The 24,717-nt window shown below is 31.9% G+C and overlaps 1 protein-coding gene across 1 annotated transcript; it reads right to left on the reverse strand.

Moving 5' to 3' along the window:
* Positions 1-5,712: 5,712 nt before the first annotated feature.
* LOC129973099 (WW domain-binding protein 2-like) lies at positions 5,713-17,268 on the reverse strand. The gene is made up of 4 exons (XM_056087482.1): positions 17,245-17,268; positions 15,299-15,580; positions 9,352-9,459; positions 5,713-5,818 (listed from the first exon to the last, which is right to left on the reverse strand). Exons 1-3 carry the CDS (start codon positions 17,254-17,256, stop codon positions 9,382-9,384), a joined length of 372 nt encoding a protein of 123 aa, XP_055943457.1. The 5' UTR covers positions 17,257-17,268; the 3' UTR covers positions 5,713-5,818; positions 9,352-9,381.
* Between the last annotated feature and the right edge of the window lie 7,449 nt (positions 17,269-24,717).

The raw sequence follows: 24,717 nt of genomic DNA on the forward strand, positions 1-24,717 counted from the left end.
GCTTGGTCATAACATTGGTTATGACTAAGGTTAAGGTGGGTTCAGACGAGGCTTATTATTGCGCGCAATAGGTCACGCCTACTTCAAGAAAATCACGTGACTGCAACGGGACAATGGCAAATGGTTGTCCCGTCGGGACAACTATTAGCCATTGTCCCATCAACGTTGTCTCAACTGTTCACACGGGGACAATAGAGGGACAACAGTAGAGAGACAACGATTGCGCGCAATAAAAAGCCTCGTGTGAACCCAACTTTAGCTAATACTTGGATGCTCAGTGCTCTTCAGAATCAGTCACCATTGGTACCATAAAATTTCGGCTGTAAACATAACTATTTTTGTAATCATGGGTGTTTATTTTTGGGTGCATTTCTTTGACCGAGTATCTTGTTTCAGTTATGATTTTGAAAAAGATTCATGCTCCATCTTAGAGGAAAAGATTTGCTTTGATTGTAAACAAGTTTTAATGCAAGCATGTAGATATACTGTTCAAGAATTCCAAAATTTTCAATAGAAGATTGCAAGGAAACATGCGCTTCATTGAAACTATATGAGAACGATTTAATTTTATCGTATGTGGCTTTCCGGCCGGCAATTTGTATATTACAGTACATTCCAGAATATCCGGTTCATGACTATCCGTAAACTAGGCCGTACTATACGGCCTAGTTTTCTTTTATCGTAATTAAATGAGGAAGGCAATGCGTTGCATTAGCAACATTACCAAGGCCTTGAAAATGTTGCCAAAAAATTTTAGCCTAATGCTTGGGCTAAAATGTAGAAGCAGTCATATATTAAGAACCTTTTCAAAAACTAAAAACGGTAAGTTTTGACTCTTCTCTTAGGGTTGCCTCTTCATATCAGCATAATCATTTATCGGTGAAAAACAATATCAATTTGAGTCCATTTTCTTAGGAACTAGGCCGACGATTTACGTTAATGTTTTATGTTTCCTGCATTTAAGTGAGGTATTACGGAATTTATATTAAAATGTGAACAGTTTATACCCTTTATCTTATATTTTCTACAATAAATTCTTGAAACGTCCAGAGCAGTATATAAACTATCAGTACAGAGCTTTCTATTTTAAGTCGACACTTTACCGGTAATTTCGTCTATGATTCATCGGCAACGATCACATCCTACTGATTTAAGATAAATGGATGGTTTAGTAATCAACAAGAAATGTGAAAATACGTATTATAACAATGAGTTTTTGTATGTCTTGGAGGGCAAAGAAATGAGTTCATATACCGGACTCCTGCCTATCCGATTTTTTTGTTTTCCGATATACCTAGGGATTGCAATACCGGACCAAAATTTCAATACCGGTATTCGGTATTTTTTAAATCTTAATACCGGGATACCGGTTTTAATACCGGTTTTAGAAATTTTAGAAAAAGAAAGAAAACACAGGTGTTTCTTTGTTTTATTTGCCAGTTTTGGTAGAGAGTGTAAATATCCCAAAAAATAATTTGTAACTTATAAATTATAACAGTATATAATCACAAAAAAGTAAAGAAACATCTTACTTATTTAAATCACAAAAAAAGTGTAAATATCACTATTCAGTCTGCGGTACTATTACAAATTTTTGAAATGTGATCTTAAAAAAACATAATGCATCAATTGTACTGTCATTAAGCCTGAAAAGTAATTTTGTGTAAAAATTACCAGCTGTCGAAAACGCTCTTTCGGCATCTACGCTAGTTGGTGGTACACATAGCAATGCTTTTTCCAAGTATTTACCTCTAAATCCCTCATCTTCAAATAAATCAATTTCTCGTCGGATGGTTTTGGATATTTTTTATTTCTGTATTGTATTTTGGTTCGTTGAAATTTTTTTATTTATCGCTAATTCTAAATTTTGTTCAAGAGACAATTCCTTTTCACTATCGGCAGTAGTGACATCATAATCTTCGATAATTGAACCGAATTCTTCTGAATGTGGATAGGTTTGTGGATAAAAAATTTTAAGAAAATTTACTCTAAAATTAATCAGATTTGAATGGGTTATTTTCTTTTCTTCTTTTTCATTTTCATTTTTAAAATCCTTATAATTATGTAAATACCATAAGATATTTTCTATTTCGGTATACCTTTCTTCTGTGCGATTTTTCAATGTAATATATAATTCTTTAGATAGTGATGTGTGCTGTTCTTTCAGTTACTGCAACATGAAATTTATTGTTGCATTAGCTGTTAATAAATTAGAATCTCCCCGAGATAATGCCTCAATAGTCAGTTTTATTGGAAGTATAGCTGATATAGTTCTGGATATTAAGTCGAATTCACTATCTGAAAAATTAATTTGCATGTATAAGTCGATTATTGCTTTTTGGATTGGATTTCTCTGTTTCAAAAATCGTTCCATCATTAGGACTGTTCCAACGTGTTTTAGAATCTAATATTAACATATATTTTCTTGTATTTTCAGTTAGTATATATTTTAGTAATATATCCTTTTTATAGGGGAACGTTTAAATATCTTAACAATTTTTCGAACTTATAAATTATAGGAAGCAATTCTTGATAGGTTAATATTTCATCCTCATTAGCAATATCTTCTTCAACAATTACATTGTCATTATCTTCATTGTCAATATCACTCTCACTCTTACTCTCTTCAAAGTTGGAATCCGAAGTTTCTATATCCACAGTATTTGGATTCTTCTGTTCTTTATTTTTTTGGTATAATACATCTATTATTCCTAATTGAATTCCATGTGCATAGCACAACTGCTGATTTGCACCAATCAACTTTCCAACTTTTTTCATAATTGTTGCTCCATTAGTCGTTAAGGATACAATATTTTCTTTCAGGGATAATCCATGTTTCGCTAATTTGGATTTAAGCAATTAATTAAGCCATTAATTAGCTAATTCATTTCGCCCGTTAGGGAGACATAAAAACAAAAACGTATACTATTTTGCTATGTTGGCGATCTCTGAACACATAGTGGAGACAATTTTAAAAATTTCTAGTAAATACCGAAAAACCGGTATTTAAACTTGTGAATACCGGTATTACAAAATTGTACAAATGGCTCAAAATATCGGTATTCGGTATCCCGGTATACCGGTATTGCAATCCCTAGATATACCCTTCCGCCACATTTAGCCGGATACTCGGGAGTGTACTGGATATACTTAAGTAATATATCAGCGGAAGTCTCTGAAAATGTTTACAAATTTGTTTGGTATACGCTAATGCCTTGAATAGAAAATTCCTTCGAAATACTTTGTCATTATTATTATCTACCATAACGATTTCTGACTAAAACCCAGGGGTAGTGGTTTACTTCACGTTTTACTAGTGTATGTATGACACCTCCCGATTTATCCATGTTCGCTATTGTCAATTCACATATAATTTCAACCAAAAAAATTTTAGACTCGGGAAGAAATTGTTCATTGTTGCTCTATGTATTCATATTTGTCAAGAGCTGACTATATATAATACAATCTCACTAATTCAGGATATAGGGTCTTGATCTACCCCACTACGAATTGCCTACCCGAAAGAGTGCAAGACCTTGAAAGTTGCCGGGGAGAGAACCATTATTTATGTATTGAAAGGTTTACAGTCGTCGCCAGAATATAGGTGGTAAATAGGGATTGCAATATCGGACCAAAAGTTCAATACCGGTATTCGGTATCTTTTAGATCTTAATACCGGTATAAGAAATTTTAGGAAAAGAAAGAAAACAAAGGTGTTTCTTTGTTTTATTTACCAGTTTTATTAGAGAATGTAAATATCACAAAAATAATTTGTAACTTATAAATTATAACAGTATATAAAGAATCACAAAAAAGTAAAGAAACATCTTCTTTATTTAAATAGCAAAAAAATAAAGGAACATCTTCTTCATTTAAATCACAAAAAAGTGTTGTTGTTGTTTCTGATCCAAGGTGGTACAGCTGCGCTATACCACCTCCATGAAACCAAAGATCTCTAAAAAGTCCAAAAACAATAGCGGATCCCTTAAAATCTCAAAAATAGTAAAATTTAAACATTTAAGAATATGATTGCGGAAGGCTTGATTTGCCCTGCACCAAGGACATTCAGCAAAGATCCTCCTTCCGTGTTGGAAGATGAGGAATTTGGTGTGTTCACTTAAAAAACGAGAAAGAGCCATTTGCTGTTTTCTAGAGATATCCAGACGGTGATACCAACCGGGACTCTCCAAAGTGCACTCGACTCCATCTTTTAGATAGAGGAGATTTCAGAATAAGTTAATGTTGCATCACCATGAAATATGTCAGCTGAGACAGGCTTGGCTAAATTATCCGCTATCTCATTACCATTTAAACCAATATGTGAGGGGACCCACTGAAAGTGTATAGAGTGTTCAGCGGAGAGCCTGGAAATAATAAGATAAACATTTAGATAAACAAAAAAGGGGTTAACATCACTATTCAGTCTGTGGTATTATTACAAATTTTTGAAATGTGATCTTAAAAAACATAATGCTTCAATTGTACTGTCATTCAGCCTGGAATGTAATTTTGTGCAAAAGTTATCAGCTGTCGAAAACGCTCTTTCGGCATCTACGCTAGTTGGTGGTACTGTTAGCAATTTGCGATATACTTTTTCCAAGTATTTACCTCTAAATCCCTCATCTTCAAATAAATCGATTACTCGTCGGATGGTGTTGGATACAACTGATTTCTGTATTGTATTTTGGTTTGTCGAATTTTTTTTTATCGCTAATTTCAATTTTTGTTCAAGAGACAATTCCTTTCACATTGGTGCCATCATAATCTCCGATAACTGTACCGAATTCTTCTGAATATGGATAGGTTTGTAGGTAAAAAAATTTAAAGAAAATTTACTATCAACTTAATCAGATTTGAATTGGTTAGTCTCTTTTCTTCTTTTTCATTTTTAAAATCATTATAATTATGTAAATACCGTAAGACATTTTCTATTTCGGTATGCCTTTCTTCTGTGCAATTTTTCAATGTAATATATAATTCTTCAGATAGTGATGTGTGCTGTTCTTTCAGTGACTGCAACATGAAATTTATTGTTGCATTAGCTGTTAATAGATTAGAATCTCTCCGACATAATGCCTCAACAGCCAGTTTTAATATTAAGTTTATATTAAATTATAACAACCTGTTCTGGATATTAAGTCGAATTCACTATCTGAAAAATTAATTTGCTGGTTTAAGTCGATTATTGCTTTTTGAATTGGATTTCTCAGTTTCAAAAATCGTTCCATCATTAGGAGTAAACTGTTCCAACGTATTTTAGAATCTCCTCCTAAACATCTCCTTTCATCTTTCCTCTCACTCCTATTTTGTCAACGTAAACCTATACTAACGCATGCGCAAAAGGTGGAGGGTTTGTCATACCGTATTGTCATACAGTATTTTATCACTTCTCTTCATTGTACGATGCAACTTTGTATTCACAGTCTAATTAATTTCGTCCGTTAGGGAGACATAAATACAAAAACTTATACTATTTTGCTATGTTGACGATCCCTGAACAATTTAAACAATTACAAGACAATTTTAAAGAAACTCTAGTAAAAACCGAAAAATCGGTATTCAAACTTGTGAATACTGGTATTACAAAGTTGTACAAATGGTTAAAATACCGGTATTTAGTATTATGGTATACCGGTATATGGTATACCAAAGATATACAAAGAAAATTACAACACAAATAAATGAAAACGGTTTTCTTTTTTTGCTGTGTATTAAAATGCTATAATCATATATAGTTACATAACAATCTGTTCAATTTTGTGCACACACACATATATTTATTCGCATCAGTTTTCCGGTAAAATCGTCATCAGTCATTCTGTGAAAGAAAAAAAGAATATTTAAAGAGTTATTTTCATTCAAATTTCCAAACAAATGTGAATAATAATAATTCCAAGCATCATACTCGTTTCAAAGATATTATTTTACAATTTATTTGTTTATTAGTCATCAGTGCAACAAATTACCACATTTCCAAATTTATAAACTGAAATATATTTATAAAAACAATTTTTACATATGCGATTTTATTTGGGTACTAAAAAAATAGTAATTTTTTAAAAACTATTTTCTAATAGCAGTTTTAAGTAAGTGAAAGAGTTACAAGAAAAAAAAAAGGATAAATAAATTGCTGTTTTATAAAAAAAAAAAAAGAAGAAGAAGAAGAAGAAGAAGAATTAATGCGATATAGGTGTTCATGATAAGTACGGAAATTGTCGAATATAGGGACATTTTCCTAACGAAGTATTTCTGTACAGTTCGTGAGCACATATCCTGTGATCTCGTTTGCAAAAACTAGAAGATTCTAAGCAAGAAAAATCAGGAAAAAGTTTTCTTGACTAGTCATCCATTTATTCACATCCAGCAACTCCTTATTTTTATACAGTTTACAATAAGCAATTCCATATCATGGTTACGAATATTTCTTAAAGACAATAAAAAGTATTTTCTTCATAAATTACTAATTTCACAAGAAATTCGTCGGGTTTCAGCGTGATCGTTAAAATAAATTTCTCTGCTTTTCCTCGCTAGCTACTGATCGCTCACACGCCACCTGAACGTCTACTTTTCTTTAATGCCAATCAAACAAGAAATCTTTTTCTGCATAACTTTCAAGACAAAGGGACAAGGGGACACTGCCATCTCCGGATTGGAAGGAGAACTAATTCCGACAGAAACAAAAGAATATGAACAAATAATATGTATCATAAAATGGTATAGTTGGACACACTCATTGTTTCCTGGTGTAAATTTGGGACCGAATACAATTGAACAGAATTTCAGATGACTAGCAATCAGGAATTGAGAGATTAATGGATTACAATATCCACCCTTTGAAAATATGAAATCAGGCAAAATAAATAATTAGTTCTTAATAAAGTAAACCTTTTAAAAATCTTTTTATTCGTACACCAAAAATAAATATTTTTTATTAACATGATAATGATCTCAGGAATGAGATAATTTCTGTAGATTGCGCGATGCAAATATCATTCTAAAAGCTTCGTAGTATAAACATCTAAATCTAGAGATGCCAAATTTGGCATGTAATTATTTAATAGATCTTGAATGCTGTGAGAAAAAGGAAGTTTCAGAAGTTTGATTAGTTAAAAATAATTCGAAATTCGAGTTTATAGCTAGCCATCAAATGTCGAAGCACAATAACCATTTATGGCACAATTGTTATTTTCAGTTCGTACTAAAATCTACAAAAAATAGGCTTCTATTAAAGGTATTTTAAATTCTTGCTGTTTGTTTCCCACTATATAACCGCGTGTAACAAAAGAATTAGTTATGAGTCATTATTGTTTAAATATTAAAAACTATCTTGAGATTGATCTAAAATAAGTATTTGATTTTTTTATTATTTACTAGCTGATACCCGGCTCATTGCTGCCGCAGAAGGAATGATTTTGGGAATATCCTTTGAAATTTGAAATAGCTCTCTTGTTTAATTAGGAATGACAGAAAGAATGATATTTATTTTCTTGTCGACAAAGAATACATTCACTGAAATTGAATAATGTGTAAGGAGAAACATAAATAATATTTATTCTATTTTTTTACGTTATTATTCAAGTATACTTTAGGGTAGATAATATTTTTTTTTTTTTTTTCCATCTTGAACAAAAACAAATAAAGTTCGTGGCTGTTTCACTCGTGAGCAGTTAACATACAACTGGCCATGTGAAAAACATGGATTTTCTAGGTTCAAAGAAATCAGTTTTATCGTACGGCAGCGCATAAAATACGAACAAACAAACATTCATTTTTTTAAATATTATATATATATAATAATTGTACTATGCCTATAACCTTTGTGCAAGTGCAAGCAATAAATTGGTAAAGTTTTATCGCAAATGGATGAACAGTACGGCAGTGCATTAAATACGAACAAACAAAAATTCATTTTTATAAATTAGATATCGACTATGCCTAAATCTTCGCGCAAGTGCTAACAATAAGTTTTATTGCAATCGGATATACGGTACGGCAGCGCATTAAATGCGAATTTTTATATAATAGATTAACACTTTAACATATTTGAAAACATCGGCCTTTTTTATTATCTTTATAATTAATGCTTTAAAAAGATATACTTATTAAAATTCTCATGATTTTAAAATCGCAAAATGCAAAGGCTCATGCAATGGACGACAAACGAAACGAGTCAAGCTTAAATCATTATACTGTTACTGTGTGACCAAATTTTTATTTTTATTTTTCAAAAAAAGGTTGTGCCTACATTTTAGCTCTCAATTTACAATCCTTTTTTATAATTATAATGGAATCCATTTTCTTCAAATTAATTATAAGTTGATGATATAAAGAATTAATTAATTTAATAGATTAAACAAAAAGAGTATTCTGAGAATATTAAAACAGCGTATTTCTAATAAAAACAGCCAAGTGTAAAGATTTGAAAACTCTAGAATACCAGGAAGAGTGAAAATTCTGCTACGAAAATAGATTTTTACAAACGTGAAACAAATCAAGTTTACAATTTAAAGGAATTCGATATTTTACTGGAATGCATGTTGAAAAGATATTGTTTTATAACTGATTCTTCTTTCTTTCGTTTATTTTTAATTAGAGGATAGAATGTTAGAGTTTAATGGCGGAAGATCCAGATAAGGCTGCATTACGCCTTTCTTTAGAGAATAAATAATGCTCGTTTAGTTTAGTTATATTAACGTCTCATTTTAAAACAACACTAGGACTATTTTGGAAAGGACTTCATAATTTTAAACCGTGATCAGATGATGAGGACGACACCTGAGCTTGTACCCCCCTCCAAACTTCCACACCACACCAGCGGGAGAAAAAATGACGCTCGCACAAATATTGTAATTGATACTCTTACGACGTTGCAACCCTTGGATATTTGAGCGCAATAACTGAAACCACGAAAAGTATTATCCTTTAACATACCTAAAATATTTTTTTAACTTTTATTTGTGGAGAAAAATTTTAACAGTATAAAAGTGAAATCATTTGAAAATAAATTTATAAGTGGGTCCAAACGTTTTCTGTGCTCTGAAGTTATTGAGAAAGAACATTAAAATTTCAATAAGTTTTTAAATAAGAAATCTACTTAACATTTTGAAACACTTTCTTTTAGTGAGTCTCTATCACCCAAGAAATAACTACGGGCCAAATTCTTTCCTGTCATTTTGACTTGGTAGACTTAATTGCAGACAGTTTTGTGCAATTTTCGGATAACATATGTCGTAGAGTACATTTGCAGATAATATAAAGCCTCTAAACATTCTCAGACTAATAAAATTATGTAATAGAGGCGTTAAAAAGCAGAAAACCAGTGAAATAATTGGCACACATAGAGAAACTTACTTTAGAGGCTTCCATTCCGTGATGTGTGGATCAATAGGGAACGCAAGGGCAACGACGACCAGGGGGAGGGCTTGGTTTCTTTCCACGGATATTTCCATCATCACCACCCTAAAATCATCAAAAAAAAAAAAAAAAACTATAAATATCACATACAATATGAAATTCTACACTTTTTTGTTAGCGGAATCACAATTGTCGCTAAGTCGAAAAGTTGCTGATATTCTGTTTTGGTGCCAATGCTTCATCTTGGCAATGATTACGGCTTCACTAAGGTCAGTAGAATATTATTTTCTTTGTTTATTTCACTCTCTTAATGGAAAATTACCAGTGATGAAAAAAATTGACTTACATTCATAAATTTTAAACAGAAATATACATCTCTCCAATAAATACTGAAATTTGGCTGCCAAGATGGCCACTTTTTGTATGATTTCCTACCAGATATCATCTCTTTTTACTAGTATATGAAGCTTGTATAAACTGAATTTTTTTGCTTGTCGTGTATTAATAATTGTCATGCTAATCTTACTTGTATAATTCCAGTTTTACTCTATGTAATTTTGAAGTGAGTACAAATGCCACGTTCTGTGATCTAGTGGAAAGATATAAGCTTGACGACTACATGGTTCCATATTCAGCAAAGCACCAACCGTACATGAGATCCTCGTGGACGTTAACTCTTAAGTTGAGAATTGAGCATCATCTTGGATTTGATGGTGAAGAGTGCTATCCTTGTATAATTCCAGTTTTACTCTATGTAATTTTGAAGTGAGTACGAATGCCACGTTCTGTGATCTAGTGGAAAGATATAAGCTTGACGACTACATGGTTCCATATTCAGCAAAGCACCAACCGTACATGAGATCCTCGTGGACGTTAACTCTTAAGTTGAGAATTGAGCATCATCTTGGATTTGATGGTGAAGAGTGCTATCCTTGTATAATTCCAGTTTTACTCTATGTAATTTTGAAGTGAGTACAAATGCCACGTTCTGTGATCTAGTGGAAAGATATAAGCTTGACGACTACATGGTTCCATATTCAGCAAAGCACCAACCGTACATGAGATCCTCGTGGACGTTAACTCTTAAGTTGAGAATTGAGCATCATCTTGGATTTGATGGTGAAGAGTGCTATCCTTGTATAATTCCAGTTTTACTCTATGTAATTTTGAAGTGAGTACGAATGCCACGTTCTGTGATCTAGTGGAAAGATATAAGCTTGACGACTACATGGTTCCATATTCAGCAAAGCACCAACCGTACATGAGATCCTCGTGGACGTTAACTCTTAAGTTGAGAATTGAGCATCATCTTGGATTTGATGGTGAAGAGTGCTATCCTTGTATAATTCCAGTTTTACTCTATGTAATTTTGAAGTGAGTACGAATGCCACGTTCTGTGATCTAGTGGAAAGATATAAGCTTGACGACTACATGGTTCCATATTCAGCAAAGCACCAACCGTACATGAGATCCTCGTGGACGTTAACTCTTAAGTTGAGAATTGAGCATCATCTTGGATTTGATGATGAAGAGTGCTATCCTTGTATAATTCCAGTTTTACTCTATGTAATTTTGAAGTGAGTACAAATGCCACGTTCTGTGATCTAGTGGAAAGATATAAGCTTGACGACTACATGGTTCCATATTCAGCAAAGCACCAACCGTACAGGAGATCCTCGTGGACGTTAACTCTTAAGTTGAGAATTGAGCATCATCTTGGATTTGATGGTGAAGAGTGCTATCCTTGTATAATTCCAGTTTTACTCTATGTAATTTTGAAGTGAGTACGAATGCCACGTTCTGTGATCTAGTGGAAAGATATAAGCTTGACGACTACATGGTTCCATATTCAGCAAAGCACCAACCGTGCATGAGATCCTCGTGGACGTTAACTCTTAAGTTGAGAATTGAGCATCATTTTGGATTTGATGGTGAAGAGTGCTATCCTTGTATAATTCCAGTTTTACTCTATGTAATTTTGAAGCGAGTACGAATGCCACGTTCTGTAATCTAGTGGAAAAATCTCAGCTTGGCAAGCAGAAGGTTCCATATTCAGCAAAACACCAACCACGCATGAGGTCCTGATTCACGTTAACTCTTATATTGAGAATTAAATATCATCTTGTGGATTTGATGGTGAAGAGTGCTGCTTCAGGTGTTACCCTCGTTATATGATCTCTAATCGAGATTACGAGATCGATGCAAAAATATCCTAGTGTCAATTCAAAAAGTATAATAATATGATTAATCTAAACTATGAATTATGATAATCTTGAGACGACGTGTGAACACATGTACTGCTGGCTTTGCTGGCAATGGATCCGATTAAACATACAATAACACTGCAAGTAAATAGATTAAAACATTATCTCTTTTTGTTTGAAACCTTATTTTATGATATTCAGGACGTCGATTAGCTAATTTATGGACCAGTTTACAGTCACATCATCAAGATAAGCATAGGACTCAAAAAAGAATCTTTTTATGGGCACTGTTTTATGTTCTTTTCGATGGAAATTGGCAAACATATAAAGGCAAGGCAGCATCGATGCGGTGAGCATATTACTTAAGGCAGTATGTTATTATGTCTTATCAAATATATCAATTAAAACATAAGAAATTTTTGTTTTAGCTGACAGACATTGGCGAACTTTTAATGTAAAAAAGACCACTAGACATTTGAAGCAAAATATAACTAATGGCCTAAAGTTTATACTGATGAATAATGATAAACATTATAATAAGTTACCATCCATGCAAATGGATATCTCAAGGTAGGATCTTTTTTGGGGGATCTATTAGTTTGCTGTTGTTGATTGAGATTGGCGTACAAAACTATAAGATCATCAATGCAGGTATTTATTTAAAAGGATTAGATATTCATGAAGACTTGTGATGGTTGTTGATGGTTGGACTTGTTGATGGATATTGAAAAACATTTGTAACACATGAAAATCGAGGCAAGTATATAGTTAAAATCTTTTTGTAGATCTGATTTATGATCTATTTGAAGGAGACCGGAGAATATCTAGTATTAAAAATACTTCAGACAATCGAAGCAAACATATAGCTGAAGGGCGGTTGTTATTGCAGAAGAGTTTATAATTTTATGGTAGAAAACTGATGCACAGGTGGAACAATTGATTATCGAGGAAAGAGTGGATCTTTTTGTAAGTCTGATTTATTATTTTGTTGATTTAGATTGATGAATATTTAAAATTAAAAAAGCATCAGATCATAATCATAAAGCTAAAGTTGCGAATTTTTTTTTGGTGGGGGGGGGGAGAAGAGAGGAGGTTTCATTTTTTGGCCCTATTGGAGAATAAACAGATAGACGTAAATGGCTTAAGGCAATTCTTGAGGAAACTCTTCGGGAATAATGAATGAATGATGAAAACTGCCTCATGTAGAACAGTGCACCGAAGAAAACATCTTTGTTGGAGGCAATCAAGCAATACAGTGAACTGTCCGATATCCTTCCTGCTAGTCAAGACGATCTATGATCTTTTATACTGATGGAAGCATTAGCACAAACCCTCAACATTCCCAGCCCTTTTAAGCTAGATTGCCCCTATACGAACTCGTTCGAGGATTTTACATTTCTTATAACATATTCCAAGCCGGATAAAAACCAAGCAACATTATTCTAGTTATCATGTTTGCAAAATAACATAGGCGAAGCATTATACAGGGTGTTTATAAAGTTTGATGTTTAATAACTCATAAAATAATGAAGATATAAACAAACTTATGGCATTTATTGATGGAATAACTCATATATTTTCCTTTTCAGGTTTGAATATTTTTACTTTTGTAAATATCGTCTGCGCGTGTGGTTAATTTCAGATAGTTTCATTTTCCAGTCTAAATATCTGTACTTTTCTAAATATCATCTGCTTATTAATTACATTTTTCTCTCTTTTGTTTTTGGCAACTATTGCAATGTTATGTTTACTCTTGATGTGTTTGTTCTATGTAGTACTTTTGTATGTGATGTTTTATTCGAGCGGATATTAAGGAGAATGCATACACCACAAGAGAAAGCACAGATTTTATGGTGGTTCATAGAAACGAAATCGATAGTGCAAGCACAGAGAAATTTCAGAATTTACCAAAAAGATCCTCCAACGTTTTCAGGAGGAGAGTGTCGAACATTGATGACCTAAAAGCCAGAATTACAACCGCAATTGGATCTGTGGATGCCGACATGCTTGCCGCTACCTGGCGTGAAATTGACTATCGACTTGATATTCTCCGTGCGACGAAGGGGGCACACGTGGAAGTTCATTGACAAAGGTCATGAAACCTTTTGAGTCTATTTAACCATTTATGTTATTAATTTTAATCTATCTTTATTATTTTATGAGTTATTAAACATCAAAATGGGTCCGGGACTAAATAAACACCCTGTACTTAAGACCGTGAACGGTAAAGGGCTGCAAAAATTTTCTCATCATGAGAACCAATGCAATGGGTCGTTTTCCTGTAGGAGTCTACCTAAAATTATTATTTTAAAAAATCTGTCAAGTGGTATATAATACAGTGAGTTTACCCTTTAAAGGGCCATTTTTTTCTAGTCATATTATGTTTAAATATTTTTAGGCTTGAAATTAGAATAATAAAAGAGATTCATTTAGCTTATTAGATAAATTTAATTTGATTAATTAATTAATTTGGTTAATTAATAATGAAGTAACAAATCAAGACACATCATTTTGTGTGAGATAAAGAACTGGAGCATTTACGTTTCTGTCTTTCTAAAAAAATTGTCAAAACTTATGCCAACCTACATCATTTCATACAAAGATTGTTAAATTTGGTGGAAAGCATACTTCCCACGGCCTTAGAAAGAGTTAAATGAATAATTGATAATCCTATATATTATAAATCTATATTCAAGAAAACAGCAATATAATTTGGAATAAGCAAAAATTATCAAAAACATGAAATTTTATTTTTATCGTTTCCTCACAAAAATATATGTTTATATTCAACTAAAATAATGCCAAAAAATATATCGTTCAATAAAAGGAATATTTCAAGGACCAAAATTTTAAAAACACACACATTTTAATTGCTTTCCTCAAACCGATATTGTAATTAGATTTAAATATATTTGACATGTTCTTGGTGTCTTCATTTTTGAAGAAATTAAATAGAATTGATAATAAAGATTTCGGCATTAAAAGAAAGCATTAAAAGAAAATAAGATATGCATTTTATATTTCGAGGTTTTTTTTTACTTATTTAAAAGTCAATTTTTGTTCCGAAATACATAAAATTATTATGAAAATTCCGTTAGAGAGGATAAAAATATTTCTAAGAAATTAGCATTTAATTAATTGGAATTGCAAATAATAAACAGTTTCATTCTAAATAAATTTATATTGTGTAATATAGAAAAAATAATAGAAAAAAATTAAAATTAAGTCTCTTGGAATATTTTGAAATTTTAAACAAGTTATATAGCTTCTAATTTTTTAAAAAAAAATTATATTTCGTTTCAATTTTTTAAAAATAAATTTGACCTATTTATATTTTAATACATATACTTAAAAATTTTCATAAATCTTAGTAAAAAATTTGCAAAATACAAAATTTGCCTAATACAGTCCAATATCCCCTTAATTATGATTTAATTTATTTAATAAGTATTTTAATACTTTAATGTAAATATACATTGCATTCCTAATGTTTCAGAATTCTATATAATTTGTATTTTTCACCTCATTTCTTCATCTACCTTACCGCGACTCCCGATGACTATTTGGAAACTCTACATGACGGAAAACCCAAAGCAGATCATATTAAAATCATTCATTATCTGCTAATAGATAATCTATTTGTGATTATTTTATTCTTAGCGATACATTCTCACTTGGCTACAATACATTGAAACAATAGTTTTTTTCCTGAAATATATATAAAATGAATATTTATTTACCGGACTGGGATAACGAGGCGGAAATCGAGGTGGAGGCGGATATGGATCGATTGGCGGAGCAGGATACATCTTTCGACTAGCCTTTGTTAAGTCTATGTACCTTTGACCATCTGAGTAGTCGTAATCCTGTGGATATTTTGAATACGGTACCAACTCTGGCAAGCTAGTGTCACTGCCAGAACCTCCGCAGGCACACCTGTACATCAAAGACGAACTTTCATCTTTTTCCACAGGGGCACCATCTGACCACTGCACCAACACCAATAGTAACGACACCAATGCCTGAAAAATATAGGTCAGATTTTTTTAACTTAAAAGAATAAATATAATGAAATCATCCTTAAAAACATTTTTTATATGTGCTAAAAGATGTCTTTTTGTTTTAAATCTAATCGTTTCACTACAATAAATGCTAAGCATTCTTCAATTTAATTTTTTAAAATGCATTGACAGATAACATAGAATCTATTATAGAAGATCTATTATAGAATCAAAAATCGTTCAACAGGCATACAAATTATTAAGTACTGAAAACATTAAAATAATATAATGTCTTCTAAAATTTTTTTTACACCTCAGGAAGGTAAAAAAATGTAATCCAAAATTCCCTGTTTGAATACGTTAACAAATTAAATTAATAAACCGTAACGGTCGCCTTTGGTGACTAGCACTGACTTTTAGGCCAGATTATTTTTTAGGCTATTAAATATAAATGAGGAAGGCATATTTGTTTTTTTAAAATTCATTTTGCAATTTGGTAAGACCAAAAAACGAAAAGCATGCATTTAATTGAGTAAAGCAAAACAAATTATAGCGCGTGCAACTAAAAAAGTGCATATTCTACAAAATAAAAGCTGAAATGAGAATCCTACTTCTTAATTAATGTACAAATAAAACATTTTTTAAAATTTCAATTTTAACATTGGCAAAAGCACGCGATTGATTTGTTTAAATTTTATCATAGTCACTGTGACAAATTGTGTATTACATTAAAAAAATAAATAAATAAAACATTGCACAAAAAACAGAAAGATATCATTGGAAAAGTATTTTTTTTTTTTTTTTTGAATTTTAAGTTAATACAAAAACCATTTTTAAGAGATGGTAAATAGTGTCATCCATTTCCATAAGTAGGTCAAAGCGACTTCCTATTTGGCAAGGATTAAGCTCATTTTAACTTTGTTTAATGGCTATTTTCCGATTTCTTATGCATCTTATTTCTTCTGAATAAACAGAGTTTTGAGGAGCCTTATGCTTCTTATTTCCTCTGAGTGAAAAGAGTTTTGAAGAGCTTTAAGCAGAATATTTCTAATAATATTTTGCAGTTGTTAAAATATATCCCCCCCCCATCTCACCTCACCAGGGTCCCACACCAGGCCTGTAGGGGGGGGGGGCGTTTGGCCCTAACACATTTGGCGTGCACCAAGCCAGCTTACGCGACCGTTCTTCGGTGGAATCGGGTCTCGAATCAAAAGCCCTCCGGTTCCAGAGCCGAGTCCTTGCCACCAGGCCACCGTGGCCCCTAAATAAGGGCTGGCCAAGAGGCAAGTGTAAAAGGGACTTATTGTGAAAAGGTAAGAACATTATGATTACGGACGCATTTAACTTAATTTTTTTTTTTTGAATTTAACAGAATTATAAGAGCAATAGCAAATGTTATAAGTATTTGCATATATGCAATACAACTGTCTCCAATTAAAACATTTGACAAACCAAATTAAAACTCTCACCTACAGAATAAAATATGAAATGTAATAAAATCTAATAACAAATACTAGAATAAAAGAATTAACAATTCTAAAGGGTAATCATAAAACAAAATTTGTTTCGAAATTAGCTGACACAGAATCCTTGATAAAATATATAAGATATAAGGTATATTCAGCACCAAGCATGAATTGCAAAGTATGTAGAAAAAGAGGCATGGAATCGAAAGTTCTACTTACCAAAGACTTCATCCTTTCGCTGTGTTTCAGATCTGGGTTGATGAAACATTTTTGTACCGCGTTTTATATATTGAAGAACATCCGCTCCAAACACTTGAAGAAATATTTTTGTAACTCTGTAAAAGCCCAAATGCATTCTTGGAATTCTAATAAATCTTTAATTGCTCGCACTATTGTATACGAAATGTCTTATTTGCTTAGAAATATTTGTTCGATTTCAGGGAGGTTTAAATATTTCTATGTTTGCAGAGATCAACAGTCAATTATTGTAAATATTGACATATCTAATGTCAGTGCCAGAGGTTTTTCCATAACGCTATTTATTACTTGCAAATTGTTTGAAAAAACATTTTAATTGTTTCTTTAAAGGAAAACCCTTACTCAGGTTGATTCAAATTCTATTTCAAAACTTCCGTCTACTGTTATTTTTATTATAATTTAAAGTTATTGAAGTGTGCGTCAGATTTAACGGTATTATGCCAATTCCAGAAAGGAAAAAAAAAATGAAAGGACATTCGAACTTTTAGTGTGAATCATAGTAGCATAATAACGATGTCGGTATGACTTATCTGTCTACAATATTCTTTAAAAATTACTCTGAATTATATTGCTGCCTCTGAGTATTACTTGGTGAGTAATTTTTAAACTTTAAAAATTACTGACAGAGTAAGCACATAAACCTGCTTAATATCGTTTTAACGGGCATATATATGAAATGAAATAATGAAAGTTATAGCTGCAAAATATATTACAAAATTATTTTTATAAACTTTCTGGAATTTGAAAAAAAAAATTCAAGAAATGTAAACCTGATTTCTTTTTAATATTAAAGTCTGTATAAAAATTATTTTTAAACGATAACTTAATTCGAACTTTATGAGCTAAACTTTGAAACTAAAATTAATTTTTAGTTAAAATTCTAATTAAAATTTTGTGAAAAAAAATCTTTTTAAATAAGCACATGTTATTCCGTCATTTGTTATTACATCACAAATTCTGAACCTTTAGGTCCAACCATCTGTTTTGTAGAATGGTTAATACTGTTTTTAATTAAACGCTTTGTAATTTAGAAATGGCAAAAAGCCTATCCACATTATGATGATGTAATCTGGATTGCACTTGTGAAGTAAAAATCCTATACCTTTTTAAATAATCAGAAACATATCATTGTAGAAGGCATATTCACATGCATAATGCACTGATTAGAGTGGGTTACTGTATATATTAAACCCTGTTTGCCGAAAATAAAATTGATTCATTGAATTAAGAATACAGATATTATTAAACATCAGAGAAAAAATTTTCTGGCATTTATTTTTTTAGAAAATATTATATTTCATATTTATTTCATTTCACGCAGACACGTGCTGAAAATTATATTTTTTATATGTTTAATTTACAATAATAGTTAACTTATTTCTTAAATTGAGCTTTTGTTAATGTGACGGCAACATGTTGGCAAAAGATAATTTTGCCCTTTAGCAGGTTAAATTTATTTTTATTTTTTGCAATTTATATTTTTTTCCGATTTATATTTTTTATTTTGTTGAAAAAATGAATTAAAATATATTTTTAAATGGATTAGTTAATTTATTGGTTAAAACATTAGTACCATTAAAAAGATAATCTTTTGAACTTTAATTTTATGTAAAAATCATGTTCGTGGAATAACATTTCGAAAGTTATCGCAAAAAAACGCGAAAATTTTGCTTCATTTTTAATTCTTTAATTTCAAAATAAAAATTCAAAAAAATCTCTCCAATGTGCACATTCTCGATTTCCAAAATATACATGTGCCAAATTTGATACTTGTAGGTCGAACGGTCTGACCTGTAGAGGGCCAACAAACACACACACATATTCAGCTTTATTATAAGTATATAGATAAATATAGATAAAGTTGTCCTCTTCTTTTACAATTTGTAGTAAGTCCAATTTGTGAACCTTAGACAAGGCCCTGACCGTTACGAATATCTAGATTTTTTTTTTGTCATTTTTACTTAATTGTACAATTAGGAAAACCAATTACGTATTTTGGAAGACTATTTCGACAAACTAAAACCAAAATTTGGCATAAATCCACATTTTTATTTACAATGTTCCATACCAAATTTCACTTATTTATATCGTTGCGTTTTTTAATAAAAATCAATAGATGGCCCCGCCTTTAGTGTAGTTGGCCCAAAATGTGACACGAATTAATTATTAACCCTTCTTTGCATGAGGATGAAAATTTCCATCATAACCTTTAATGAATAAAAATTGGTACTCAAAACAGGTATGCTGTAAATTCATTGTTGCTGGCAGAAAAAATAATTAAATGTCACAATCATTATAGAGAGCTTGAACTTTTCATTCTGCTGTTTGTTGTGGCAGGAAGAAACGTGCGATTTCTTGAATATTTTTTTATAAGTAATCTGAGATTTTTTTGCTAATAAAAACGATAATGAGTGCAGGAATGTGGAAGAGAGGGACACTGAAGATTTTGTATTGAGCTGAACACGTAAATTTGCATGATGATGGATATTTCCATCATACTGCTTTTTAATTATTTTATATTATATATTTATGCTAGGATTTTTTTAAACATTCTTCCTTTAATAGAGCATGGATTATATCACTCTGATTTATTTTCCAAAAAAAGAATATATCATGAAAAGAAAGGTTCATTATTTTCCATTTCATAGTCATCGCGTTCATTCACCTTTTGACAATCTGACTTCTTGTAAATGGATTTCGCTCGAAATTGAATATAAATCTATAAATTTCGTGTAAAGTTCAGGAATCAAACATCTCAAAGGCTTTTTTATTTATAATGTTCACTAAAAAAATGGATATTATTGTTAAAATGCATTTTTCGGACTCAGGGTGTTTTGAATAGTGGACATTCGTGAAAATGAAATTTTTGACAGTTACAATACTTTGTCTCAGTATATTCCGTATGGGAAAAATTGAAAACCTTTCTAAAAAATAATAACAGTTTGAATAGAATATTAACTTAATTTTAACAAAGACGTGTGAATTATTAATTAAATCACACAAAATCAACACATTTTAATTTTTTCCTTAAGAATCGACAAGGTTGAATGAAGATTAAAACACTCATTTTCAACACAAAAAAAAACTTTTTTTTTCTTTTTTAAATCATCTTGAACTTTTTCCCCGGCCAATTGAAACCTAAATTTGATATGAAATATGTCAATTCTACTATTTATGTCAAATTCAACTGCATTATTGCGAATAGAGATTATCATAACCACTTTTAAATTAATGAATACATACGATAATAATAATTTTTTTTTAATCGGTTTCCGATACTTGTTATACTATTTAGCATGTCTTTTGATAAATAATTTTTAACATGTCTAGACTATATCGCTTCTCTTTTTCAATATTTTCTTACAGAGATTTTTACATTTTTTTCTGTATCATTCATAGCTGCTTTCATATATTTTTTAATTAACTTTTTTTTCTCTCTCTTTATCAATATTTTGTGTTTGTCCATTTTATATATTTGAAATCTATTGCTATTCCTTTGTTTCTAGTTCAAAATTTGTACAAATATTTGATTTATAAAATTTTATTTTTGTCATGTTTGTCTTTGAAATTGTATTGTTTCATTTTCTAAAAGGTAGGATTAAACACAAGATTCATTAATGCCATTTGCTTTCTGTATTTTTATATGATTGGAATTCCGTCGATATCTTTTTCGGTTGAAGTTATTCATGAGTAATTTAACGCTAGGTTTACCATGAGGTGGTTTATACCTGATTATTTCTACCAGATTGAAACTATTTCTATTGATTTCTACCAAATTTATTTATTCTGTCAAAGGATCAGAATGACCCCTTTCGGTATTTAATTAGAAAAAATATAAATTGACCTATCTATTATGAAGTTAAAATAGAAAAACTTTTATACTTTCAATATATAGGGTGGTTATAATTAAAGTTTCACTTGAAATGGTCATAAAAGGAAAACTACTGGACCAAATGTTATCAAACTTGGTAATAGTTTAAAGGATGTGTGTTATCTCAAACGCACTGTTTATGGTGATAATCTAAATAATTTGGCGGAACTGAAAGAAGCGATACATCGATATGTGCGTAACTTTCCTCCTGATATGCTAAGATATAGATGCCTGATATGCTACTGTTGAGAATGCAGTAATGCGATTTAATTTGCCTTCAGAAAATCATGGGCGCCTCATTGAACATACGTTCAATTCTTACTTTTGCAAGAATTGAACGCGCATTCTTCACCAAGTTTTAAAAAAAATGTATTTGAATTTGAGTGGATGAATAAAAATGATTTTATTAACGATTGAATATTTGAACAAGATATATAAATATATATAGGGAAGAGTGTGAACTATTAGTAGGAATTGAAAGAAAAAAAATTTATTTTCTAATCTAGGTCTTCGTGACCATCTATTCTTCTACTATCATCAAGAAATTGACTCACACGTCTTCTTATTATATAATAGCTTCCATCTGATTGACTTTCAACTTCGTCTTATACTTATTTCTATGTTTATACCTATATCTATGTGCGTCCCTAACAAGCCGTTACATATTTAAATATAAATGTATGTATTCTCAATAATATTTATTCGAATGGTCAAAAGGACCCCTTCGGTAAAAGCAGGTATACTATATACATTCCTCCGAAGAAAAGAAAAGAAAAAGGTAAGATTTACGGTTATTTGTCTTATAAATGCAAGTAAAAATGAATTAAAATATTCTCATAAAATACGGCAATTATTTTCTTGAAGAAAATGAACGAAAAGTTTTCTCAGAGAGGTCAAGATGATCTGGTGTTAATAATGAATGATAATTTTAGATACTAGCAGAACTTTTTAATGTTAACCTCGGTTTGTATAAATGATTAATCATAACACTCTTAACACATGCAAGGGGTGTTCAAAGGAAAAGGTAAGAAACGTCGTAACAACGCAACCGTTAACATTTTTGTCTATGCCGCTATGGGAGAACGTAGCGAGACATATAGGGATACGATTGGATTCTCCGGCGTAGATCGGAGCATGCGCGGATGCCCGTATGCGCAGGACACAAGGAAAATTTTGTGGGGCACCTGTACCTGTAAGGGCGCTGTCCCAGATCGACAAAAAACTTTGGGTGCAGATCGAAATGGTTTAGACAGGTCTTGGAATGAAGTTGGGACTGACTGAATTTAGATACTTTATTGAGTGCCAGTGCAAAACACTTCTACTCAGTATGAAAGAGACTGTGAAACCTGAATTGGGAACCCTGAGAAAATTTAGCGGATAAGCATATTAAGTATGGTCATGAGACCGGGTGACATATGAGAGATGTGGAAGTGAGTAAAAGTGAGCAGTAGTAAAATGAATGATGGTGTGCAGGTTGAAAAGGGAGAACACTGAAAAAGGCTTTAGAGTTATGGAGGTTTAAGTGGAAGGGATCATTTGGTGGTGGCAAATGGGTAGTTGTATTTGCTGTTGCAGTGGGCGAAATATGTTTGATGAGCAATGGTAGGATTGGAGTGATCCTTCATCTTTTGGAAGAAGCTCCTGGAAAATTTGATGATGAAGTTTTCAATGGTTTCAATTTTGAGGTCATTATGGATGGCATCATTGCGAACATACCAAGGTGCATTTGTGATGATTCTCAGTAATTTATTTTGAAGAACTTGAATTTTGTTTCAATGCGTTTTAGCTGCGAGCCCCCAAATTTGGGCTGCATAGTTGGGAGGAAAGGAACATCGGCTTTTGTAGTACTGAGGAGCTGTAGGGGCGGACCAATCAGGAGTCTTGTTTTCAGCTATGGGCGTGAATAGTTGTATGTTGGATCTTCTAGGAGGAGCGCGTCTAGGATGATTAGTAGCTTTGCTTGTTTATTTTTTGCTTTTTTGCTTAACTGAAAGGCCTGGCGGATGTTGGGAAATTCAGTGACGAGTTCTTTAATTTCTCTAGTGTCATTTAGATTATTTTTCATCTCTTTTATATCGTCGATTTCGCCTCTTGAAGTTGCTTGGGGAGGCTGTGATCGTCTGGGTTGTTATCTGTGGGTGATGTTTTCTGGGGCTATTGAGGGGTTGATTACGTTGGTTTGGGGTCTTCTTATAGTAGCTACAGCTGCATATGATCTCCTTGGATTTGTTTCCGTGGGGTTTTGGGCTCTTGGAATGGCAGGGCATCCTTTCCAGGTCGCTAGATGTCCAGTCATTTTGCAGTTAATACATACCGGATTGGTGATTCTTTCTTTATTATGGCAGTCTCTGGTGGTATTATCTCCTTAGCATTTAATGCATCGGGGTTTGATGCTGCAATTTCTGGCTGAATGGCGGAATCCGGAGCAGTTGGAACATATAGTGGCTGTATTTTTATTTCTGTAGAACTCAATTTTGACGGTCAGGAAGCAGAGATGGTTTATTTTGTAAATGTTTTTGAAGTTGCGTATGAGACAGCAGGGGCTCTTATAAAGGGCATCGTCCAATTGACGTGGCGGTCCGCTACTTGTTGAATTCCTCAAGCACAGAAGAACCATTAATTCCCATGTGTATTGTGAGACACTCCGAATACTATGCAGGTCTTCAAGAACGAAAGACCGGGGCTACTCACGGAGGGTGTGGTTCGGCTCCATGCTAACACGCATCCACACGTCTCCAGCAGTCATGCAGGCAGAATTGGCCAAGTTCAAGTAGCAGCAACTCAACCATCTGCCTTACAGCCCGGACATGTCGCCCTGTGATTTTCATGTGTTTTTTCCCCTGAATAAACATCTGAAAGGGAAGCGCTTCAACTCGGACAGCAAATTCAAGGATGCTGTGAAGGACTGGGTCTCGTCACGGCCACAGGAATTCTGGGAACAAGGAATCCTTCGGCTCGCTAATCGATGGGATCGTTGTGCTCAGGCCTATGGTGTATGCATTGAATAAAGTCTTCATTTATACCCACAGTGTCGTTTTGTACCTTTTCATTTGAACACCCCTTGTAAATAACATGCATAATTTTAAAAACGATGTGTATAATGCCAATTTTAATATTTAAAAATTCACATTTAATTTTTTTATTATTATTCATAGAAATTGTTTTTGTCAATGCTAGGTCAGAAATAATAAATAAACAAATAAAACATTTTAAAATTTTATAAGAATTTGAATTTTATTGCAGCTTCCAATCTTTTAGTAGGAAAAAAACCATCACCTGAAAAATATTGAAATAAAAATTAATTCAGAAAAACAGAAATACAAAAAAAAAATTACTTTAAAAAGAATTAGCAGAACTCATTTATATTTAAAGAAATCGTAATCAATTAGTAAAAAAACTTATTTTAAAAAATTCTCTTTTAAATAAAATTTTGTAATAAAAACTTTATTTTAAATAAAATCTAACACATGATAATAAATTTGAAAAAAGAAATGAATTCAAGATTGCGTAATATCTGAAATAATGAATTATGGAGTACATTTCAGACTAAAAAATAAACAATT

This window comes from Argiope bruennichi, chromosome 6 (genome assembly GCF_947563725.1).
Source record: "Argiope bruennichi chromosome 6, qqArgBrue1.1, whole genome shotgun sequence".
In the NCBI taxonomy this organism is placed as follows: domain Eukaryota; kingdom Metazoa; phylum Arthropoda; class Arachnida; order Araneae; family Araneidae; genus Argiope; species Argiope bruennichi.